Raw genomic sequence first — 22,394 nt, forward strand, 5'->3', positions numbered from 1 at the left:
TCACTTTTGACCAAAACATATTGTGTTCATTTAGACTTGAGTCTTAATAAATGTGTTTTAATCAATGCAAAAAATGGCTGAATATGAATTCTTATCTTTAATGCCCTTTTTCTCAAAAGTAATGTTTCATGACAGTCGAACTTTGAAAGAGCATATCTCATTGAATATTTGGCGTAGAAAGATAATCTTGATATTGCCATAAAGCTGAGACTTTCCTCTTTACAGTCAGACAGATAACTCAAAATGTGTTTCGGGGTCAATGTGACTCATAATGATGGAGCAGGTCACATATACTGTATATATAAACTGGGGGAAAAAAAGTTCTGAAACTTGTGTTTGGTGGATTATTTCTCTGTTGTTACGATGCTAATGGTCATTGTATTTTACATCGTTGGAAAGCCTGTTTATTTACCTTCACAATGATGTCCAACTTTTAAGGATCATGCATTTGTGGGATGAGCAGCACAGCTGATTATGTGGGTAGCGCCCAAGAAAAATGTTCCAAAATGCTCTGCCAATGGTAAACAGTGAGAATTCATAAGGCTACCAGGAAGCCTGCAATGACTGCCCTTCACCGTCAGGCCCGTTTGCGCTGGTGTCGACAACACAGACAATGGAACCTGAACATGTGGGGGAATGTCATGATCAGTGATGAGTCCAGGTTCTGTCTGCCAAAGTTGTATGGCAGGGTCAAAGTATGGAGACGACGTGGAGAACGCTATGCTGATTGTTGCACCGATGGAGTAACAGCTTTTGGTGGGGGCAGTGTCATGGTGTGGGGGGAGGGGGGGAGGGGGGGGGGGGGGGGGGGGGGGGGGGGGGGGAGCATCTCCCTCACTGGCAAAGCAAGGTTTGTCGTCATTGAAGGCCATCTCAATGGAGTGAGATATCGGGATGAGATTCTGCAGCCAGTGGTGATCCCATACCTCCAAAATCTGGGACCTAACTTCGTCCTCCAAGATGACAACGCTCGCCCCCACAGAGCCAGGGTTATCACAGACTACCTCCACAATGTGGGAGTAGAGAGAATGGAACGGCCTGCCAAGAGTCCAGACCTCAACCCAATTCAACACTTGTAGGATCAGCTTGGGCGTGCTGTACGTGTTAGAGTGACCAACACAACCACGCTGGCTGACCTGCAACGAATCCTGGTTGAGGAATGGAACGCCATCCCACAGCAACGTGTGACCAGGTTGGTGACCAGCATGAGGAGGAGGTGCCAGGCTGTTGTGGCTGCGTATGGATCTTCCACCGCTACTGAGGCTCCTGACGGTGTATTAAATGAATAAAGTGTCAAATAGCCAATATGTCTTGTTTGTTCCTTGTTACTGAGTTCAATCATCCAATCCACCAAACAACTCAAAACAAGAGTCAATACCAACAGGAGAATACACTGTTTACCATTGACAGAGCATTTTGGCAATTTTTTCTTGGGCGCTACCCACATAATCAGCTGTGCTGCTCATCCCACAAATGCATGATCCTTACAAGTTGCCGAACTTTTTTTTCCCAGTTTATATACTGTATATTTACCACAGTCCTCTTTACATTCAGCTTATTCATTTGCAATTACTGTCTACCACAAATGAATATTACTTTATTTCATATTTATTTTTGTTCTTTTTTATTCCTTTAATGCTAACTTGCACTTTTTGTCTTTCTCATTTTGTTTTTTATTTGTGTGATTTTCTTTTGTACATATTTAATTGGCGTCGACCAAACCATTGTGTCTGAAGAAAGGAAGTTGATATTTGACCAAATATTTTTTAGATATTGTAAATCTTTTTATATACTGTATTACTATTTTCTTTACAATTTGCAGATATTATAAAACATTTTTTATTTTTTTTCGGACATTTCACAAATATTTGTCCGATTTTTTTTTTACTTTTACTAATATCCCTTTGATATTTTACCTTTTTTATTTGCTGATTTTTCAAAATAAAAATTTGAAAGATTTATATTGCATGCATGTTTGTGACATTTTGACGTAAACAATTTCACAGCAGTTCGACTGTTATTTTTTGGTGCAGCCTTGTGATCTGTGTGTTTACTGCTGAGCTACAAATCTAATTTCCTTTTGTGTAATGATCGAAGTGCAACAAAGTTCATCTTCAAATCAGACATTTTATTCTGTAAGTGCAAAATGATAGTACAACCTTCAAAATCAAAGTTATTGCATGATCAGATAAAGTACTTGTAATGATCAAGTCAGATGAAGAACATGTCTGCGTGGTGCAGGCCTACGACACCTGCTCCACAGGTCGCATCAGAATATCTCCAATCTGAAAGAGTAGACATGTGAAGGTTATCTCATTAAGGGGGAACTAATGATGGATCACGAGTTATAGAGCAAAGGTTGAAAGTATGTGTGATAAGTCACAATAGAAAGCACATACCTGCACATGGGGAGGGGCACTTAGGACGTAGGTAACCGAGTTAGCAACATCTATTGCTTCCAAAGGCTGTAAGAGAAGTGAAAGAGTGAAATAATATGCTAGTATCTATGTTAACAATACTCCGGAAATGAAGGAATAATACCTTTACCTTAAATTTAGAGTATGAAGCAGCCGCTTTATCAGCATCGTGTCTGTAGAGCCGCCGAATAAATTCTGTCTCCACTACACCGGGAGAAATACTCTGCAAAAAGAGCAGTGTTGGCAAGTTACTCAGGAAGTGTAATAAGTTACTTTTTACTTATTAGTCCTTTAAAATAATAATAATTCAAATTAAAATAGTTAATCGCAAATTAATCACACATTTTTTATTTGTTCAAAATGTATGTCTTATCAACATGGGAATGGACAAATATGCTGCTTTATGCAAATGTATGTATATACTGTATTTATTATTGGAAATCAATGAACAACACAAAACAATGACAGATATTGATCCAGAAACCCTCACAGGTACTGTTTTTAGCAAACAATATGCTCAAATCATAACATGGCAAACTGCAGCCCAACAGGCAACAACAGCTGTCAGTGTGTCAGTGTGCTGACTTGACTATGACTTGCCCCAAACTGCATGTGATTATCATAAAGTGGGCATGTCTGTAAAGGGGAGACTCGTGGGTACCCATAGAACCCATTTACATTCACTGATCTGGAGGTCAGAGGTCACTGGACCCCTTTGGATATGGACATGACAGTTTTTCCTCACCCAAAAATTGAGCGTAACTTTGGAGCGTTATTTAGCCTCCTTCCTGACAAGCTAGCATGACATGGTTGGTACTGATGGATTCATCAGGTTCCAGTATCTTCACTCTAGCTTTAAAACTGAGCTCACTACAAATTAAATATTGCAAGTAATTAGTGGCGTTAAAACATATTTGCATTAATGCGGTATCATCACATTAACTTTGACAGCCTTAACAGTAATATCACTTTACTTCTTACTTGGTTGAAAGCAATTTGCTGCTCGCACAAACTTAACAAAGGACGGCAATGTTGTTTGCATCTTTGACTGAGCCAAACTCAAAATAATGACAATGCTTCCTCGTAGAGTAGAAAGTCATCTCTTACCGTGGCTCTGATGTGGGTGTTGGCCGCACGCAGCTCCTGTCTTAGAGCCTCCGTCAGGGCCGTCACCGCGTACTTGGTGGAGCTGTAGAAATGTACATCAGCACTGGGAACAACACGATGTCTGCTACCGCTGTAACAGAAGGTAGGAACCAGGTCAGCACCAGCATTTATCTTCATGTGCTGATATGATCTCAGCCTCGGAAAGAGAGATAACTGGTTGCTCGGTGTGTTCAATCGTAAGGCAAAATGTGTCGGGTGCTCTTGGAAAACGGGGGAAAATATTCTGTTACAAATTGCCTTTTCTATGTTGCATCATTAAGACCCACCGAAATCAGATAACAGCATATGCATCACTATGGTGTGCAAAGTGCTAATTGTACATATCAACAACGTGCCCACATTCTAGTTCAAATAGGTTTCTTCAATATAGGCTCTGTATCTTGACACAGACATACGTACATAGACTTACTCATTACTATGACAGAAGGAAAGACAACAATCATCATTAGTGATTCAAAATCAGCGTTGTTGGTTAACTACGTTATGTGTACACATATGGGGAATTTGACTGTTCTTTTTTTGTATCGCTCTCAGTGTAGCCTACTTACACATAAATAGACATCACAGCTAAGAACAAAGACCACACAGTTGAACACAAAAAGTTAAAGAATAGACAGGACTGTATGTGCGTAGTTTTTCAAATGCTGTCTCGATAACGTTAGTTGCAAAATTCGAGTTAACAGTGTAATCTGGGTGAATGTGCTGCACAGTGAAAAACAGCGTTGTGATGAGAGAGATTAATGACTGTAGCATTGAATATAAAACCTGATCGATGTTAGATAGCCTACAGATGCTGTATCACAGGTTGATCTGAGCGGTCACAGTTTGCCACAGCAGCATCTCCACGCTTCTGCGGTGGAGCTGGTGTAAAGTCTAAACATCATACGGTATATTTCACTTCCAGGCTGTATGAAAGTATGAACAGGCCTCAAATCAACTTGACATCAGATTAATAACGATATACGATACAAATATAAGACTGACAACGAGAATATTTTGTAAAGGATTTATTGACGTGAGTGTTTTGAACAGGCATTGTTTCCTACCACCTACTTTACTCTTGTCCTCAGAGCGGCATCGTAACAGCAGCCTAACGCACGTGAAATTAATTTTCCAGCAAACTGTTCCGTTAGTAATCTTTCAAAAGATACCGACACATGAATGTGATAGAGAGACGAAGAGATCAATATGTTTATTTTCAGGTGAATCGACAGGGGTCCTGATAGGCCACTCCTACCACACATCTGCACGGGAATATCACCAGTTAATTCAGCCACCAGTTAATCTTGCACACCGGGCGATCTCAGTCTCTATAACACTGTCCTGATTTAATAACTATAATCAGAGACACTGTGTGTCATCATCGGCTCAGCCATGAGTGGAATATCTTCCTCCTCGTCTTCCTCCAACTCTCTTTCTCCGTCCTGATCAGCGGATTGAGAGCTAGCCTAGCCACTAGCGTTAGCAGGGTGTCCGACCCGACTCGGCGCACCCGGTGTCCTCATCACCCGGTGCGGTGAAATAATCTGAATTTAAGTCGGTCCAGTTGTCGTCAGATGTAGCACCTCTAACAGGAATTTAATTTAAAAGTCGAGCGATGTTTTCCTCACGTGATTTCATCTTGTCAAGCCAGCTATCTCCTCTGTCAACCACAATCTGTCAATCAACTCTATTGAGCCGAGTCAATACAGCGGACTTCCGGTAAAAACTTTACGACAACGTTATGTTTAAGAGCTTCAAAACTAGACTTATCATTTGAATTTTACATTGATTCTTACTTTTTATGAAAGCTGAGACTTTATTTATTCATAAACGCATACAAAAAAAGAAAGAAAAAAAACACACTTTTTCATAAAAAAACGTGTTTTTACAAGAATGCGCTGCCGCGACTTACGACTCATTTTGATAGAGCGGGTCACATATAGTATATATGAATTATGAGTGTATACCCTCCTCATAATGCATATTTACTGTATAAACTTAAAGTTATGATGATGTTGATTTTTATTCAGCACACAGGCTTTCTAGGGCCGTACCGAATAGTTTGAAGCTTCATTCATAACGTTGACATTCAACCCCCCCTCCATAATAACCTTTCAGCATATTGTAATTCAAGTGTTCTGAGAGATAACTAGACTTCTGCTCCTCCTCATGGCTCTGTGTTCAGGCTTTAGAACATCTAGCCCGTGACGGGAGACTGACCAATCACAGGTCATTTCAGAGAGAGAGCGTTCCTATTGGCTGTGCTCCGGTCACTTGACTGGAACTTGCCGTTTCTTCACCAGATTTTACAATGGCTGCAGCGTCACAAACTTTCTAATTTTACAGCTAAACAGTACACTACAGGATGATTCTGAGAACATCTGAGGAGAGAAATAGTTATTAACGTAACAGAATATTGATTCATATTTGATCAGCGCTGCCTAGTTTGACTATTTAGTCGGAGTTCACGAGTGATTGAGAGCCGGCTCTCATAGACGGCAGATGGACAGCAGACCTCAGATCAGCTCTTACTGCTTGTTTTCTTCCGGTCTGGGATATCTTGCAGATACTGTTAGGAGAACTGGAGGACACCGGAGGACACAGAGGAACATGATTTTTTTTCAGGTTACCTGTTTTATGTAGCCTACTACTGTCACGATATAGCGATTTTATAGCGTTTTATAAAAATAACTTTTTTTAAATCATATTTGCTTCAATCTCGCCTACTTCAGCTTTAAGAGAGGCTTTGCTGTGACAGAGCAACTTGTGTCAGTGCTGATACAGTTCCTCAGTATATTCTCTATTCTGTCCTCAGATCAACCACCTGCCAGAGAGACAGTGTTACTCATCATGCATCATCAGTCAGCATGCTTCATGGGGTGTGGCGCCCCCCGGCGGCAGCAGATTGCTACATACTTCAGATCCAGCCTGCACTCCCAGCAGCCAAACCAGTTGATCCAGCTGGAACAGATGGAACAGATGGACAGGATGGGTAGAGACTCTGCAGGTGTCCTCAGTGAGGAGAGGAGAGGCTCAGGACACAGCAAAAAACATGGAACAGTTGAAGAATAAAGGTTACTAAACAGCAATTCCACCGCCTGAAAAATACATTAATAAAAAGAAGAAAGAATCTGTAGCATGTTTATCATGGAGAGGAACTCTCTGAGGACATTTTTGGCACTACAGTGAAATGTTGCTAAACTCTCCTTTCTCAGGTGTCAAGTCAGTTTATTTGTAGGTCTACTCGTACCTGGACAGTCAAGCTGATTCTGATCCAACAAGACTAACATAACAGCATAGCATAGCATAGCATAGCATAGCATAGCATAGCATAGCATAGCCTGGCACGGCAGCCACGTATTCACACACACAGCTGGCAGCAACATCAGCATAAAATCCATCTGTACACCAAACATAAACTAAACCCAATAAACACTAATAATGAAACAGGCCATTAGTCCATAATTGTAAATGATCTTACTGTTGATTCCAGCAGCAGACGACGGGGCTTCTTGGTGTTGAACACTGAAATTACTTCATAGTCCCTTTCAGAGTTGAGCTGGAACAAAGAGTTCAGTCTGATGTGATGCAGGGATGCCAGAGTCTTTGACCAGTAGGCCTTGTTCTGGGTCCAGTAGGGTGGGTCTTTCACCAGTAGGCCTTGTTCTGGGTCCAGTAGGGTGAGTCTTTGACCAGTAGGCCTTGTTCTGGGTCCAGTAGGGTGAGTCTTTGACTAGTAGGCCTTGTTCTGGGTCCAGTAGGGTGAGGAGGGCAGTTCACCCCGACCACTGAAGTCTATCTTTAGCAACAAAGAAAACCTACAAGTTACACAATGATGAAGCCAATGAAGGCACTAAGGCTACTAATTCACCTGTAGATCACAGATCACAAAGGTTTAGAGGTGTAGTATCATGAATGCCAGACTTTTGAACTTCCTTACCAAGCACAATGTCTTGAGTAGAAGCCAAATTGGATTTATACCAAAACATCGCACAACTGATCATATTTACACCCTACACATCCTGATTGATAAACATATAAAACAAAATAAAACCAAACTTAATGCCTGTTTTATTGACTTCCAAAAAGCTTTTGATTCTATTTGGCATATAGGACTGTTCTACAAAGTTATTGAAAGTGGTGTAGGGGCTAAAGCATATGATATTATTAAATCAATGTATACTGGCAACATGTGCAGCATAAAAATTGGTAAAAAAAAGAACAGAATTCTTTAACCAAGGGCGGGGTGTTCGTCAGGGCTGTAATCTCAGCCCTGCCCTCTTCAATATTTACATCAATGAATTGGCTACTATAGAAAAATCCCCGATCCCTGGTGTAAGTCTTCACAATCAGGAAGTGAAATGCCTGCTCTTTGCAGATGACCTGGTCCTGTTGTCCCCCACAGCAGACGGCCTACAGCAGAGCATGGACCTGCTAGAGCAGTACCGTCAGACCTGGACCTGCTAGAGCAGTACCGTCAGACCTGGACCTGCTAGAGCAGTACCGTCAGATCTGGACCTGCTAGAGCAGTACTGTCAGACATGCACCTGCTAGATCAGTACTGTCAGACCTGGACCTGCTAGAGCAGTACTGTCAGACCTGGGCCCTGACAGTAAACCCCAAAAAGACCAAAATAATGATTTTCCAAAAAAGATCCAGATCTCAGGATGTTCTACCAAAGTTCTCAATTGGTACAAAACATGTAGAGTACGACACACACCTCAATTCCCTCGGTTTAAAAATGAGTTCAACTGGACATTTTAAAGAGGCAGTTCATGAGCTGAGAGAGAAAGCACGCAGGGCTTTCTATGCCATTCCAAAAAATATCCAAACTGAAATACCGATTAGAATTTGGCTTAAACTTATCGAGTGTGTTATTGAACCAATTGCACTCTATGTCAGCGAGGTGTGGGGTCCACTTACAAACCAAGACTTCCCTCAATGGGATAAACACCCCACTGAGACCCTGCATGCAGAGTTCTGTAAGATTCTCCTACATGTCCAGAGGAAAACTACAAATAATGCATGCAGGGCAGAATTAGACCAGTATCCACTAATAATACAAATACACACATCTAAAACATAGTGACCCCCTCTCATATCATTACCAAGCCCTGCAGGGCCAAGAGATGAGCAGAAGAGGGAACCCCCTTACCCAGCTGGTCCTGAGGCTGAGTTCACCAACCCTCTCCACTAACACACCAAGGCCTCAGGAACAGAACATACCACCAATTAGACTCAACCAGATTACAACACAGTTCAAACTAAACTACATCACCTATTGGCAAACACAGACAAAGGCACAGAGCAGAATGCAGTGCTATCTGGCTCTAAACCGACAGTACACCATAGCAGACTATCTGAGCATGGTTACTGATCTACATTTAAGAAGAACCTTGACAAAGTCCATACTGAGTGAGCACAGCCTCGCCATAGAACAGGGGCGACACAGGAAGACCTGGCTCCCTGTAGAGCAACGGCTGTGCTCTCACTGCAGCCTGAGTGAGCCTGAAACAGACCTACACTTCCTCACCAGATGGGAGAAATATCAAAACATCAGGGAAATATATCTCACAAGAATCAATTTAAGAACTAAAGGCTTTCTACAGCTCTCAGATGAAGAGCAATTCCTACTGGGGGAGGACACTAGGACCTGTGAGCTGGTAGCAGTCTATGTTGCTGCCTGCCACCAACTGAGATACAGGGACATGAACTGAGGGACAGGGACGGGGACAGCTGTCTGCACCTTGTTGTTGTTTGTTTGTTTGTAAATTTGTATCATTCCTGTTTATATCATTGTTCAAATTAATTGATTGAAAATTATTTTGTATTTTATTTTATTTAATTGATGTTAATGAAATGTAATTATTGTAAATTTTTCATCATTTGAATATGCTTTGGCAACATGTTCAGTGTTACGTCATGCCAATAAAGCCATTTGAATTGAATTGAATTGAGAGAGACACACAGAGAGAGAGAGAGAGAGAGAGAGAGAGAGAGAGAGAGAGAGAGAGAGAGAGAGAGAGACGGAGAGATTTTTGATTTTTGAAATCAACTTTATTTGCCGCTCTTTTACTGTACAAAATGTACAATTAGAAGCCTAATAAATTATATTAAAAAACACACTTCCATAAATAAATACAGAAATTACTCCAGCACATCTCCATAAATTATTTTTTCTTCTGCTACAGAGCAGAAAACCCTCACAACACCCTAGATCAGTAGGAACGAGTCCAGATCACCTGCAGCTTTATAAAAGCTGAAGTCAACCATCATTCTGCCTTTGACCATTTTAACACACAAAAGCACAACATCCACATTCAAGCCGTCCTCCACCTTCCTCCTCCGGCTTACATACACCGCCATCTTGGCCTGTCCTAAAACAAAGTTTAAAACCTGCCATGTGTGTTTGTGATGGCGAGTGTATTTAAAACCACAAATAAAAAGCTTCTTGTTAAAAACTTCTCCACATGTGCTAAAAACTGTTTGTAAAAACAGAAACAGGGCAGAAAGACAGTGACACTCATAAAAACAGTGAAATACAGTCTCTCTCTGGTCACAGAATGGACACTTGTCCTCCACTGATGTATTAATGATGGACACAAAGGAGTTTACAGCTATGATCCCGTGGAGGATTCTCCACTGTAGGTCAGCATGTTTTTTGGAGAGTGGAGGTTTGTACAGAGACCTCCACGAAGGTATTTTCCTGGGATCCAGACCCAGGTAACTCCTCCATGGAGTGTCAGTCCGTCCATTCAGTCTGTTTTTGTTCAAAGTTTTTACCATAAGTCTGTAGAAGGTTTTTCATGAGGCATCCTCCAGGGAGGCCAGATGTTCAGGTTCTATCAGAGGTCCACCACAGTCTTTGTATTCCGGTGCCAGGAAAATGGCAGGGTACGGGTCCTCTCTGTCTGGAGAGATCGTTCCGTAATTAAAAGAGTTTAAAAGCAGGCAGTCATGTCCTGTCAATTTTTGTTTCCAGTAGTCCAACAATTTTTGTGTGACTCGGACGGACCTTAGTCCCAGCCGAGCAGCCAGTCCAGCGGGGGTCCTTTAGCTGAGGCCCAGCCAGCTCCACCACTTGCCTCAGCGTGGAGACTCCTGCAGTCTGGAGCAGTCTGGACAGCATGGTCCCTCCCCAGCTGGGATTATCCAGCAGAGTGCCGCACAAGATAGATTCCTGCAGGAGCCAGAACAGGGAGTCCACCTGCTTCTGTCTCCGTCTCCTCAGCAGGTTCCACACACTAAAAACACTCTTATAAAAACCCGGCAGAGATGATGTGCTCATTGTTTCAGTGTCCATTAAAAACAGATTAAAATCTAGTCCCAGGTTGTTAAAACGTTTCAGGATGCAGCAGGATAAAGGCCTCCACAGAGTGTCCCTCGGTCCAGTGAGCAGCCTTCCTTTGGAGGAATTGGAGGCGGAAGGCATTAAAACCCTCTGTATCTGAGACAGGAGAGAGACTGGAGGATCGACGCAGGACAACCGGTGCCACAGGGCAGATGAGACCAGGTTGTTTACTATTAAGGTTCGGCCTCTGAAGGACATTTTAGGTAGAAGCCACTTCCACTTGGAGAGCTGACCTTTAACCTTTTCCAGGACATTGTCCCAGTTTTTCTTTTGAAAGGTCTCATCACCAAGGAAGACTCCGAGGTATTTGAGACCTCCCTTCCTCCAGACTAGACCACCAAGGAGCTTGAGCCGATCCCCCAGCCTCTCCCCCACCATCACAGCCTCACTCTTCCCCCAGTTCACTTTTGCAGATGAGACAGTTCCAAACTTACTGACGATGTCTGTTAAAATGTCAATATCTTTTTGTGTATTGACCAACACAACAAGATCATCAGCATACACCGACAGTTTAAAAGGCTCATCACAATGAGGGAAACACACTCCACTAAGGTTTCTCCTCAGTTTGTGCAGCAGAGGCTCGATGGCTACAGAGTACAGCATGCCAGAGAGAGAGCATCCCTGCCTTACCCCCCTAAAAGGAGCACTCAGGCCACCATTTATTTTCAGAATACTCGCAATGTCACTATAGAGAACCCGTATCTTGGCTATAAAGCCTGAGTTGAACCAAAAGGCAGCCAGAGTCTGCCATAAGTACTGGTGTTCAACCCGGTCAAAAGCCTTTTCCTGGTCTATGGAAATAAGACCAGTGTCTATAGCCAATGAACTGGAGAGTTCCAAAACGTCTCGAATTAAAGTGACATTTTCACTTATGAGCCTGCTGGGCACACAGTAAGTCTGGTCGGGGTGGATGACGGACGCCATCACCTCTCTCATTCTCAGGGCCAGAGCTTTGGGCAGGAGTTTATAATCCGTGCACAGCAGAGAAACCGGCCTCCAGTTTTTCAGATCCTGTAGGTCTCCCTTCTTAGGCAGCAGAGTGATGACGGCCCTCCTGCAGCTCAGAGGTAGTCTTCCTTTCTGGAGACTGTCTGTCAGTACCTCGAGCAGGTCCTCTCCTAGTTCAGACCAGAAAGACTTACAGAAGTCAACAGGAAGGCCGTCCAGCCCCGGGGCTCTGCCGCTCTGCATACTCATCAAGGCTGTGAACAGCTCCTGCAGCGTTAAATCTGCCTCCAGTAGTGAGTTGACCTCTGTGCTCACCTGAGGGAGACCATTAAGGAAATTGCTGTGCACATCTGGATTATGTGACCACTCAGAGAGAGAGACACAGAGAGAGAGAGAGAGAGAGAGATGTCACAGCCTGAGAGACAACCACCACAACAACAACACATAATAGATGGAACTCACACTCTGCCTTTTATTTACTCCTCTACTTCATGGTTTGTTTGGTTTTATTTGGTTTTTTTTATATATACATTTGATATTGCAATATATTGTTATTAATTGTTTTTATCTGTTTGTTTTACTGACACAACAAACTTGAATTATTTCTGTATTGTTTTCTACCATTTCCATGTTCTTTTTAAATATCTATATATTGTAATTTGCTTAATGAATTGTATTTATGTGTATATATATGTTTTTGTTTTTATTTTGTTATTTTTATTATTATTATTATTGAATTGATGCTTTGGCAATATTGTTCACCTGACAGTCATGCCAATAAAGAAAACTGAATTGAATTGAATTGAATTGAGAGAGACACAGAGAGAGAGAGAGAGAGAGAGAGAGAGAGAGAGAGAGAGAGAGAGAGAGAGAGAGAGAGAGAGAGAGAGAGAGAGAGAGATAGATTATATAACGGCCAGTAGTGGAGAGTGGGATGAGTTGAACCAGTTGTTACTTGAGGTGTTTTTAAAGAGAGGGAATGACAGTAATGTCTCCAACTAAAACATGTCGATATATTTCAGGATGTGCTGCATCCTTTGGAATCATCTCTTTGGATCTAAAATAAACTGTTTTCAAAATATGACTTTCCAAAAAAAAGTGTTCTCTTGGCTCGAGGCTAAATTGAGCCATATGCGGTACGCCTAATCTTTCAATCAAACCTGTCTATCACTGAAGGTGAGGTTATCATGGAACCCCCCCCCCCCCACACACACATTGGGCTTAAAGCCAGTGGCTTTTCTTCAGGAGTGCAGCATGACAGATGGTGATGCACCCTAAAACGTGAACCAATCACGTCCTAGAAAAGGGTAAAAGTTGACCATCCTATATGATCATCCATCCATCCTTTTTCTCGAACCCCTTATCAGGGTCGCGGGGGGCTGGAGCCAATCCTAGCTGATATTGGGTGAAGGTGGGGAACACCCTGGACAGGTGAAGACGGGGTACACTCTGGTGTAACGTTACGTTACGTTACGTTACTATAACAGTGGTCCATAAAATACTTTTAACATGGTGGTGATGAAGAAACATTTTAAAAACAAACGTTAAATGACTACTGCTAACAGAAACTTTTACAATCTTAATAGATCATGCCTGGTGGGGAAAAAGTAAACAGGACTTATGGTGGTGTCTTGCTGCTGTCTTCTTCACGCAGCGCTCCGGGATGCCTTCTTGTCAGGTGCTTGTGCATTGCACTTGTACTGCTGTAGTACGCCATCTCCATCCTGCACAATTTACAGAGCACCGGATTGTTGTGTCTCTGTTTGAAGTATTCCCACACCTTTGATGAACGTTGGAGAGTTTTTTTTGACGCTTCTTGCTCTCTGGGGGAATCAGAATCCATGCTCGGACCGGGCGCAGCGCATTTTCATTACGTCATCCGATGCGTCGACGCACGTTACGTAAATCGACGTATTTACGTAATCGACGAATCGCCCCAGCCTTAGACTCTGGACAGGTGAAGGCGGGGTACACCCTGGACGGGTGAAGGAGGGTCACACTCTGGACAGGTGAAGGCGGGGTAGACCCTGGACGGGTGAAGGAGGGTCACACTCTGGACAGGTGAAGGCGGGGTACACCCTGGACAGGTGAAGGAGGGTCACACTCTGGACAGGTGAAGGTGGATACACCCTGGACGGGTGAAGGAGGGTCACACTCTGGACAGGTGAAGATGGGGTACACCCTGGACGGGTGAAGGAGGGTCACACTCTGGACAGGTGAAGGTGGGGTACACCCTGGACAGGTGAAGGCGGGGTACACCCTGGACGGGTGAAGGAGGGTCACACTCTGGACAGGTGAAGGTGGGGTACACCCTGGACAGGTGAAGGTGGGGTACACCCTGGACAGGTGAAGGCGGGGTACACCCTGGACGGGTGAAGGAGGGTCACACTCTGGACAGGTGAAGGTGGGGTACACCCTGGACAGGTGAAGGTGGGGTACACCCTGGACAGGCCTCTATATGACCTACAGTAGTAACATCCTGATGTCTCTATATGACCTACAGCAGTAACATCCTGATGTCTCTATATGACCTACAGTAGTAACATCCTGCTGTCTCTATATGACCTACAGTAGTAACATCCTACTGCCTCTATATAACCTGAAGTAGTAACATCCTGATGTCTCTATATGACCTACAGTAGTAACATCCTGCTGCCTCTATATATGACCTACAGTAGTAACATCCTGATGTCTCTATATGACCTACAGTAGTAACATCCTGATGTCTCTATATGACCTACAGTAGTAACATCCTGCTGCCTCTATATGACCTACAGTAGTAACATCCTGATGTCTCTTTATGACCTACAGTAGTAACATCCTGATGTCTCTATATGACCTACAGTAGTAACATCCTGCTGTCTCTATCAGACCTACAGTAGTAACATCCTGATGTCTCTATATGACCTACAGTAGTAACATCCTGCTGCCTCTATATGACCTACAGTAGTAACATCCTGCTGTCTCTATATGACCTACAGTAGTAACATCCTGATGTCTCTATATGACCTAGAGTAGTAACATCCTGATGTCTCTATATGACCTACAGTAGTAACATCCTGCTGTCTCTATATGACCTACAGTAGTAACATCCTGCTGCCTCTATATGACCTACAGTAGTGACATCCTACTGCCTCTATATAACCTACAGTAGTAACATCCTGATGTCTCTATATGACCTACAGTAGTAACATCCTGATGTCTCTATATGACCTACAGTAGTAACATCCTGCTGTCTCTATATGACCTACAGTAGTAACATCATGCTGTCTCTATATGACCTACAGTAGTAACATTCTACTGTCTCTATATAACTTACAGTAGTAACATCCTGATGTCTCTATATGACCTACAGTAGTAACATCCTGATGTCTCTATATGACCTACAGTAGTAACATCCTACTGCCTCTATATGACCTACAGTAGTAACATCCTGCTGTCTCTATATGACCTACAGTAGTAACATCCTACTGCCTCTATATGACCTACAGTAGTAACATCCTGATGTCTATATATGACCTACAGTAGTAACATCCTGATGTCTATATGACCTACAGTAGTAACATCCTGCTGTCTCTATATGACCTACAGTAGTAACATCCTGCTGTCTCTATATGACCTACAGTAGTAACATCCTGCTGTCTCTATATGACCTACAGTAGTAACATCCTGATGTCTCTATATGACCTACAGTAGTAACATCCTGATGTCTCTTTATGACCTACAGTAGTAACATCCTGATGTCTCTATATGACCTACAGTAGTAACATCCTGCTGTCTCTATATGACCTACAGTAGTAACATCCTGATGTCTCTATATGACCTACAGTAGTAACATCCTGCTGTCTCTATATGACCTACAGTAGTAACATCCTGATGTCTCTATATGACCTACAGTAGTAACATCCTACTGCCTCTATATGGCCTACAGTAGTAACATCCTGATGCCTCTATATGACCTACAGTAGTAACATCCTGATGTCTCTACAGTAGTAACATCCAGATGTCTCTATATGACCTACAGTAGTAACATCCTGATGTCTCTATATGGCCTACAGTAGTAACATCCTACTGCCTCTATATGACCTACAGTAGTAACATCCTGATGTCTCTATATGACCTACAGTAGTAACATCCTGCTGTCTCTATATGACCTACAGTAGTAACATCCTGATGTCTCTATATGACCTACAGTAGTAACATCCTGCTGTCTCTATATGACCTACAGTAGTAACATCATGCTGTCTCTATATGACCTACAGTAGTAACATCCTACTGTCTCTATATAACTTACAGTAGTAACATCCTGATGTCTCTATATGACCTACAGTAGTAACATCCTGATGTCTCTATATAACCTACAGTAGTAACATCCTGCTGTCTCTATATGACCTACAGTAGTAACATCCAGATGTCTCTATATGACCTACAGTAGTAACATCCTACTGCCTCTATATGGCCTACAGTAGTAACATCCTGATGCCTCTATATGACCTACAGTAGTAACATCCTGATGTCTCTACAGTAGTAACATCCAGATGTCTCTATATGACCTACAGTAGTAACATCCTGATGTCTCTATATGGCCTACAGTTGTAACATCCTACTGCCTCTATATGACCTACAGTAGTAACATCCTGATGTCTCTATATGACCTACAGTAGTAACATCCTGATGTCTCTATATGACCTACAGTAGTAACATCCTGCTGTCTCTATATGACTTACAGTAGTAACATCCTACTGCCTCTATATGACCTACAGTAGTAACATCCTGATGTCTCTATATGACCTACAGTAGTAACATCCTGATGTCTCTATATGACCTATAGTAGTAACATCCTACTGCCTCTATATGACCTACAGTAGTAACATCCGACTGCCTCTATATGACCTACAGTAGTGACATCCTACTGCCTCTATATGACCTACAGTAGTAACATCCTGATGTCTCTACAGTAGTAACATCCAGATGTCTCTATATGACCTACAGTAGTAACATCCTGATGTCTCTATATGGCCTACAGTAGTAACATCCTACTGCCTCTATATGACCTACCGTAGTAACATCCTGATGTCTCTATATGACCTACAGTAGTAACATCCTGATGTCTCTATATGACCTACAGTAGTAACATCCTGCTGTCTCTATATGACCTACAGTAGTAACATCCTACTGCCTCTATATGACCTACAGTAGTAACATCCTGATGTCTCTATATGACCTACAGTAGTAACATCCTGATGTCTCTATATGACCTACAGTAGTAACATCCTGATGTCTCTATATGACCTACAGTAGTAACATCCTACTGCCTCTATATGACCTACAGTAGTAACATCCGACTGCCTCTATATGACCTACAGTAGTAACATCCTGATGTCTCTATATGACCTACAGTAGTAACATCCTGCTGCCTCTATATGACCTACAGTAGTGACATCCTACTGCCTCTATATAACCTACAGTAGTAACATCCTGATGTCTCTATATGACCTACAGTAGTAACATCCTGATGTCTCTATATGACCTACAGTAGTAACATCCTGATGTCTCTATATGACCTACAGTAGTAACATCCTGCTGTCTCTATATGACCTACAGTAGTAACATCATGCTGTCTCTATATGACCTACAGTAGTAACATCCTACTGTCTCTATATAACTTACAGTAGTAACATCCTGATGTCTCTATATGACCTACAGTAGTAACATCCTGATGTCTCTATATGACCTACAGTAGTAACATCCTACTGCCTCTATATGACCTACAGTAGTAACATCCTGCTGTCTCTATATGACCTACAGTAGTAACATCCTACTGCCTCTATATGACCTACAGTAGTAACATCCTGATGTCTATATATGACCTACAGTAGTAACATCCTGATGTCTATATGACCTACAGTAGTAACATCCTGCTGTCTCTATATGACCTACAGTAGTAACATCCTGCTGTCTCTATATGACCTACAGTAGTAACATCCTGCTGTCTCTATATGACCTACAGTAGTAACATCCTGATGTCTCTATATGACCTACAGTAGTAACATCCTGATGTCTCTATATGACCTACAGTAGTCACATCCTGATGTCTCTTTATGACCTACAGTAGTAACATCCTGATGTCTCTATATGACCTACAGTAGTAACATCCTGCTGTCTCTATATGACCTACAGTAGTAACATCCTGATGTCTCTATATGACCTACAGTAGTAACATCCTGCTGTCTCTATATGACCTACAGTAGTAACATCCTGATGTCTCTATATGACCTACAGTAGTAACATCCTACTGCCTCTATATGGCCTACAGTAGTAACATCCTGATGCCTCTATATGACCTACAGTAGTAACATCCTGATGTCTCTACAGTAGTAACATCCAGATGTCTCTATATGACCTACAGTAGTAACATCCTGATGTCTCTATATGGCCTACAGTAGTAACATCCTACTGCCTCTATATGACCTACAGTAGTAACATCCTGATGTACCTACAGTAGTAACATCCTGATGTCTCTATATGACCTACAGTAGTAACATCCTGCTGTCTCTATATGACCTACAGTAGTAACATCCTACTGCCTCTATATGACCTACAGTAGTAACATCCTGATGTCTCTATATGACCTACAGTAGTAACATCCTGATGTCTCTATATGACCTACAGTAGTAACATCCTGATGTCTCTATATGACCTACAGTAGTAACATCCTACTGCCTCTATATGACCTACAGTAGTAACATCCGACTGCCTCTATATGACCTACAGTAGTAACATCCTGATGTCTCTATATGACCTACAGTAGTAACATCCTGCTGCCTCTATATGACCTACAGTAGTGACATCCTACTGCCTCTATATGACCTACAGTAGTAACATCCTGATGTCTCTACAGTAGTAACATCCAGATGTCTCTATATGACCTACAGTAGTAACATCCTGATGTCTCTATATGGCCTACAGTAGTAACATCCTACTGCCTCTATATGACCTACAGTAGTAACATCCTGATGTCTCTATATGACCTACAGTAGTAACATCCTGATGTCTCTATATGACCTACAGTAGTAACATCCTGCTGTCTCTATATGACCTACAGTAGTAACATCCTACTGCCTCTATATGACCTACAGTAGTAACATCCTGATGTCTCTATATGACCTACAGTAGTAACATCCTGATGTCTCTATATGACCTACAGTAGTAACATCCTGATGTCTCTATATGACCTACAGTAGTAACATCCTGCTGCCTCTATATGACCTACAGTAGTGACATCCTACTGCCTCTATATAACCTACAGTAGTAACATCCTGATGTCTCTATATGACCTACAGTAGTAACATCCTGATGTCTCTATATGACCTACAGTAGTAACATCCTGATGTCTCTATATGACCTACAGTAGTAACATCCTGCTGTCTCTATATGACCTACAGTAGTAACATCATGCTGTCTCTATATGACCTACAGTAGTAACATCCTACTGTCTCTATATAACTTACAGTAGTAACATCCTGATGTCTCTATATGACCTACAGTAGTAACATCCTGATGTCTCTATATGACCTACAGTAGTAACATCCTACTGCCTCTATATGACCTACAGTAGTAACATCCTGCTGTCTCTATATGACCTACAGTAGTAACATCCTACTGCCTCTATATGACCTACAGTAGTAACATCCTGATGTCTATATATGACCTACAGTAGTAACATCCTGATGTCTATATGACCTACAGTAGTAACATCCTGCTGTCTCTATATGACCTACAGTAGTAACATCCTGCTGTCTCTATATGACCTACAGTAGTAACATCCTGCTGTCTCTATATGACCTACAGTAGTAACATCCTGATGTCTCTATATGACCTACAGTAGTAACATCCTGATGTCTCTATATGACCTACAGTAGTCACATCCTGATGTCTCTTTATGACCTACAGTAGTAACATCCTGATGTCTCTATATGACCTACAGTAGTAACATCCTGCTGTCTCTATATGACCTACAGTAGTAACATCCTGATGTCTCTATATGACCTACAGTAGTAACATCCTGCTGTCTCTATATGACCTACAGTAGTAACATCCTGATGTCTCTATATGACCTACAGTAGTAACATCCTACTGCCTCTATATGGCCTACAGTAGTAACATCCTGATGCCTCTATATGACCTACAGTAGTAACATCCTGATGTCTCTACAGTAGTAACATCCAGATGTCTCTATATGACCTACAGTAGTAACATCCTGATGTCTCTATATGGCCTACAGTAGTAACATCCTACTGCCTCTATATGACCTACAGTAGTAACATCCTGATGTACCTACAGTAGTAACATCCTGATGTCTCTATATGACCTACAGTAGTAACATCCTGCTGTCTCTATATGACCTACAGTAGTAACATCCTACTGCCTCTATATGACCTACAGTAGTAACATCCTGATGTCTCTATATGACCTACAGTAGTAACATCCTGATGTCTCTATATGACCTACAGTAGTAACATCCTGATGTCTCTATATGACCTACAGTAGTAACATCCTACTGCCTCTATATGACCTACAGTAGTAACATCCGACTGCCTCTATATGACCTACAGTAGTAACATCCTGATGTCTCTATATGACCTACAGTAGTAACATCCTGCTGCCTCTATATGACCTACAGTAGTGACATCCTACTGCCTCTATATGACCTACAGTAGTAACATCCTGATGTCTCTACAGTAGTAACATCCAGATGTCTCTATATGACCTACAGTAGTAACATCCTGATGTCTCTATATGGCCTACAGTAGTAACATCCTACTGCCTCTATATGACCTACAGTAGTAACATCCTGATGTCTCTATATGACCTACAGTAGTAACATCCTGATGTCTCTATATGACCTACAGTAGTAACATCCTGCTGTCTCTATATGACCTACAGTAGTAACATCCTACTGCCTCTATATGACCTACAGTAGTAACATCCTGATGTCTCTATATGACCTACAGTAGTAACATCCTGATGTCTCTATATGACCTACAGTAGTAACATCCTGATGTCTCTATATGACCTACAGTAGTAACATCCTGATGTCTCTATATGACCTACAGTAGTAACATCCTACTGCCTCTATATGACCTACAGTAGTAACATCCTGCTGTCTCTATATGACCTACAGTAGTAACATCCTACTGCCTCTATATGACCTACAGTAGTAACATCCTGATGTCTATATATGACCTACAGTAGTAACATCCTGATGTCTCTATATGACCTACAGTAGTAACATCCTGCTGTCTCTATATGACCTACAGTAGTAACATCCTGCTGTCTCTATATGACCTACAGTAGTAACATCCTGATGTCTCTATATGACCTACAGTAGTAACATCCTGCTGCCTCTATATGACCTACAGTAGTAACATCCTGCTGTCTCTATATGACCTACAGTAGTAACATCCTGATGTCTCTATATGACCTAGAGTAGTAACATCCTGATGTCTCTATATGACCTACAGTAGTAACATCCTGCTGTCTCTATATGACCTACAGTAGTAACATCCTGATGTCTCTATATGACCTACAGTAGTAACATCCTGATGTCTCTATATGACCTACAGTAGTAACATCCTGATGTCTCTATATGACCTACAGCAGTAACATCCTGATGTCTCTATATGACCTACAGTAGTAACATCCTGCTGTCTCTATATGACCTACAGTAGTAACATCCTACTGCCTCTATATAACCTGAAGTAGTAACATCCTGATGTCTCTATATGACCTACAGTAGTAACATCCTGCTGTCTCTATATGACCTACAGTAGTAACATCCTGATGTAGAGACATCATATAGAGATGTGACCTACAGTAGTAACATCCTGATGTCTCTATATGACCTACAGTAGTAACATCCTGATGTCTCTATATGACCTACAGTAGTAACATCCTGCTGCCTCTATATGACCTACAGTAGTGACATCCTACTGCCTCTATATGACCTACAGTAGTAACATCCGACTGCCTCTATATTACCTACAGTAGTAACATCCTGATGTCTCTATATGACCTACAGTAGTAACATCCTGCTGCCTCTATATGACCTACAGTAGTGACATCCTACTGCCTCTATATGACCTACAGTAGTAACATCCTGATGTCTCTACAGTAGTAACATCCAGATGTCTCTATATGACGTACAGTAGTAACATCCTGCTGTCTCTATATGACCTACAGTAGTAACATCCTACTGCCTCTATATGACCTACAGTAGTAACATCCTGATGTCTCTATATGACCTACAGTAGTAACATCCTGATGTCTCTATATGACCTACAGTAGTAACATCCTACTGCCTCTATATGACCTACAGTAGTAACATCCTGCTGTCTCTATATGACCTACAGTAGTAACATCCTACTGCCTCTATATGACCTACAGTAGTAACATCCTGATGTCTATATATGACCTACAGTAGTAACATCCTGATGTCTCTATATGACCTACAGTAGTAACATCCTGCT

At 41.9% G+C, this 22,394-nt stretch overlaps 1 protein-coding gene across 1 annotated transcript; it reads right to left on the minus strand.

Annotated features, from left to right (window-relative positions):
- Positions 1 to 2,107: 2,107 nt before the first annotated feature.
- Positions 2,108 to 3,806, minus strand: LOC141770702 (dehydrogenase/reductase SDR family member 11-like). Its single transcript, XM_074640547.1, has 4 exons — positions 3,525 to 3,806; positions 2,548 to 2,640; positions 2,400 to 2,465; positions 2,108 to 2,285 (listed from the first exon to the last, which is right to left on the minus strand). The coding sequence occupies exons 1-4, from the start codon at positions 3,699 to 3,701 to the stop codon at positions 2,244 to 2,246; spliced, it is 378 nt and encodes a 125-aa protein (XP_074496648.1). The 5' UTR covers positions 3,702 to 3,806; the 3' UTR covers positions 2,108 to 2,243.
- Positions 3,807 to 22,394: the final 18,588 nt, after the last annotated feature.

This window comes from Sebastes fasciatus, chromosome 7 (assembly GCF_043250625.1).
Source record: "Sebastes fasciatus isolate fSebFas1 chromosome 7, fSebFas1.pri, whole genome shotgun sequence".
NCBI lineage: Eukaryota > Metazoa > Chordata > Actinopteri > Perciformes > Sebastidae > Sebastes > Sebastes fasciatus.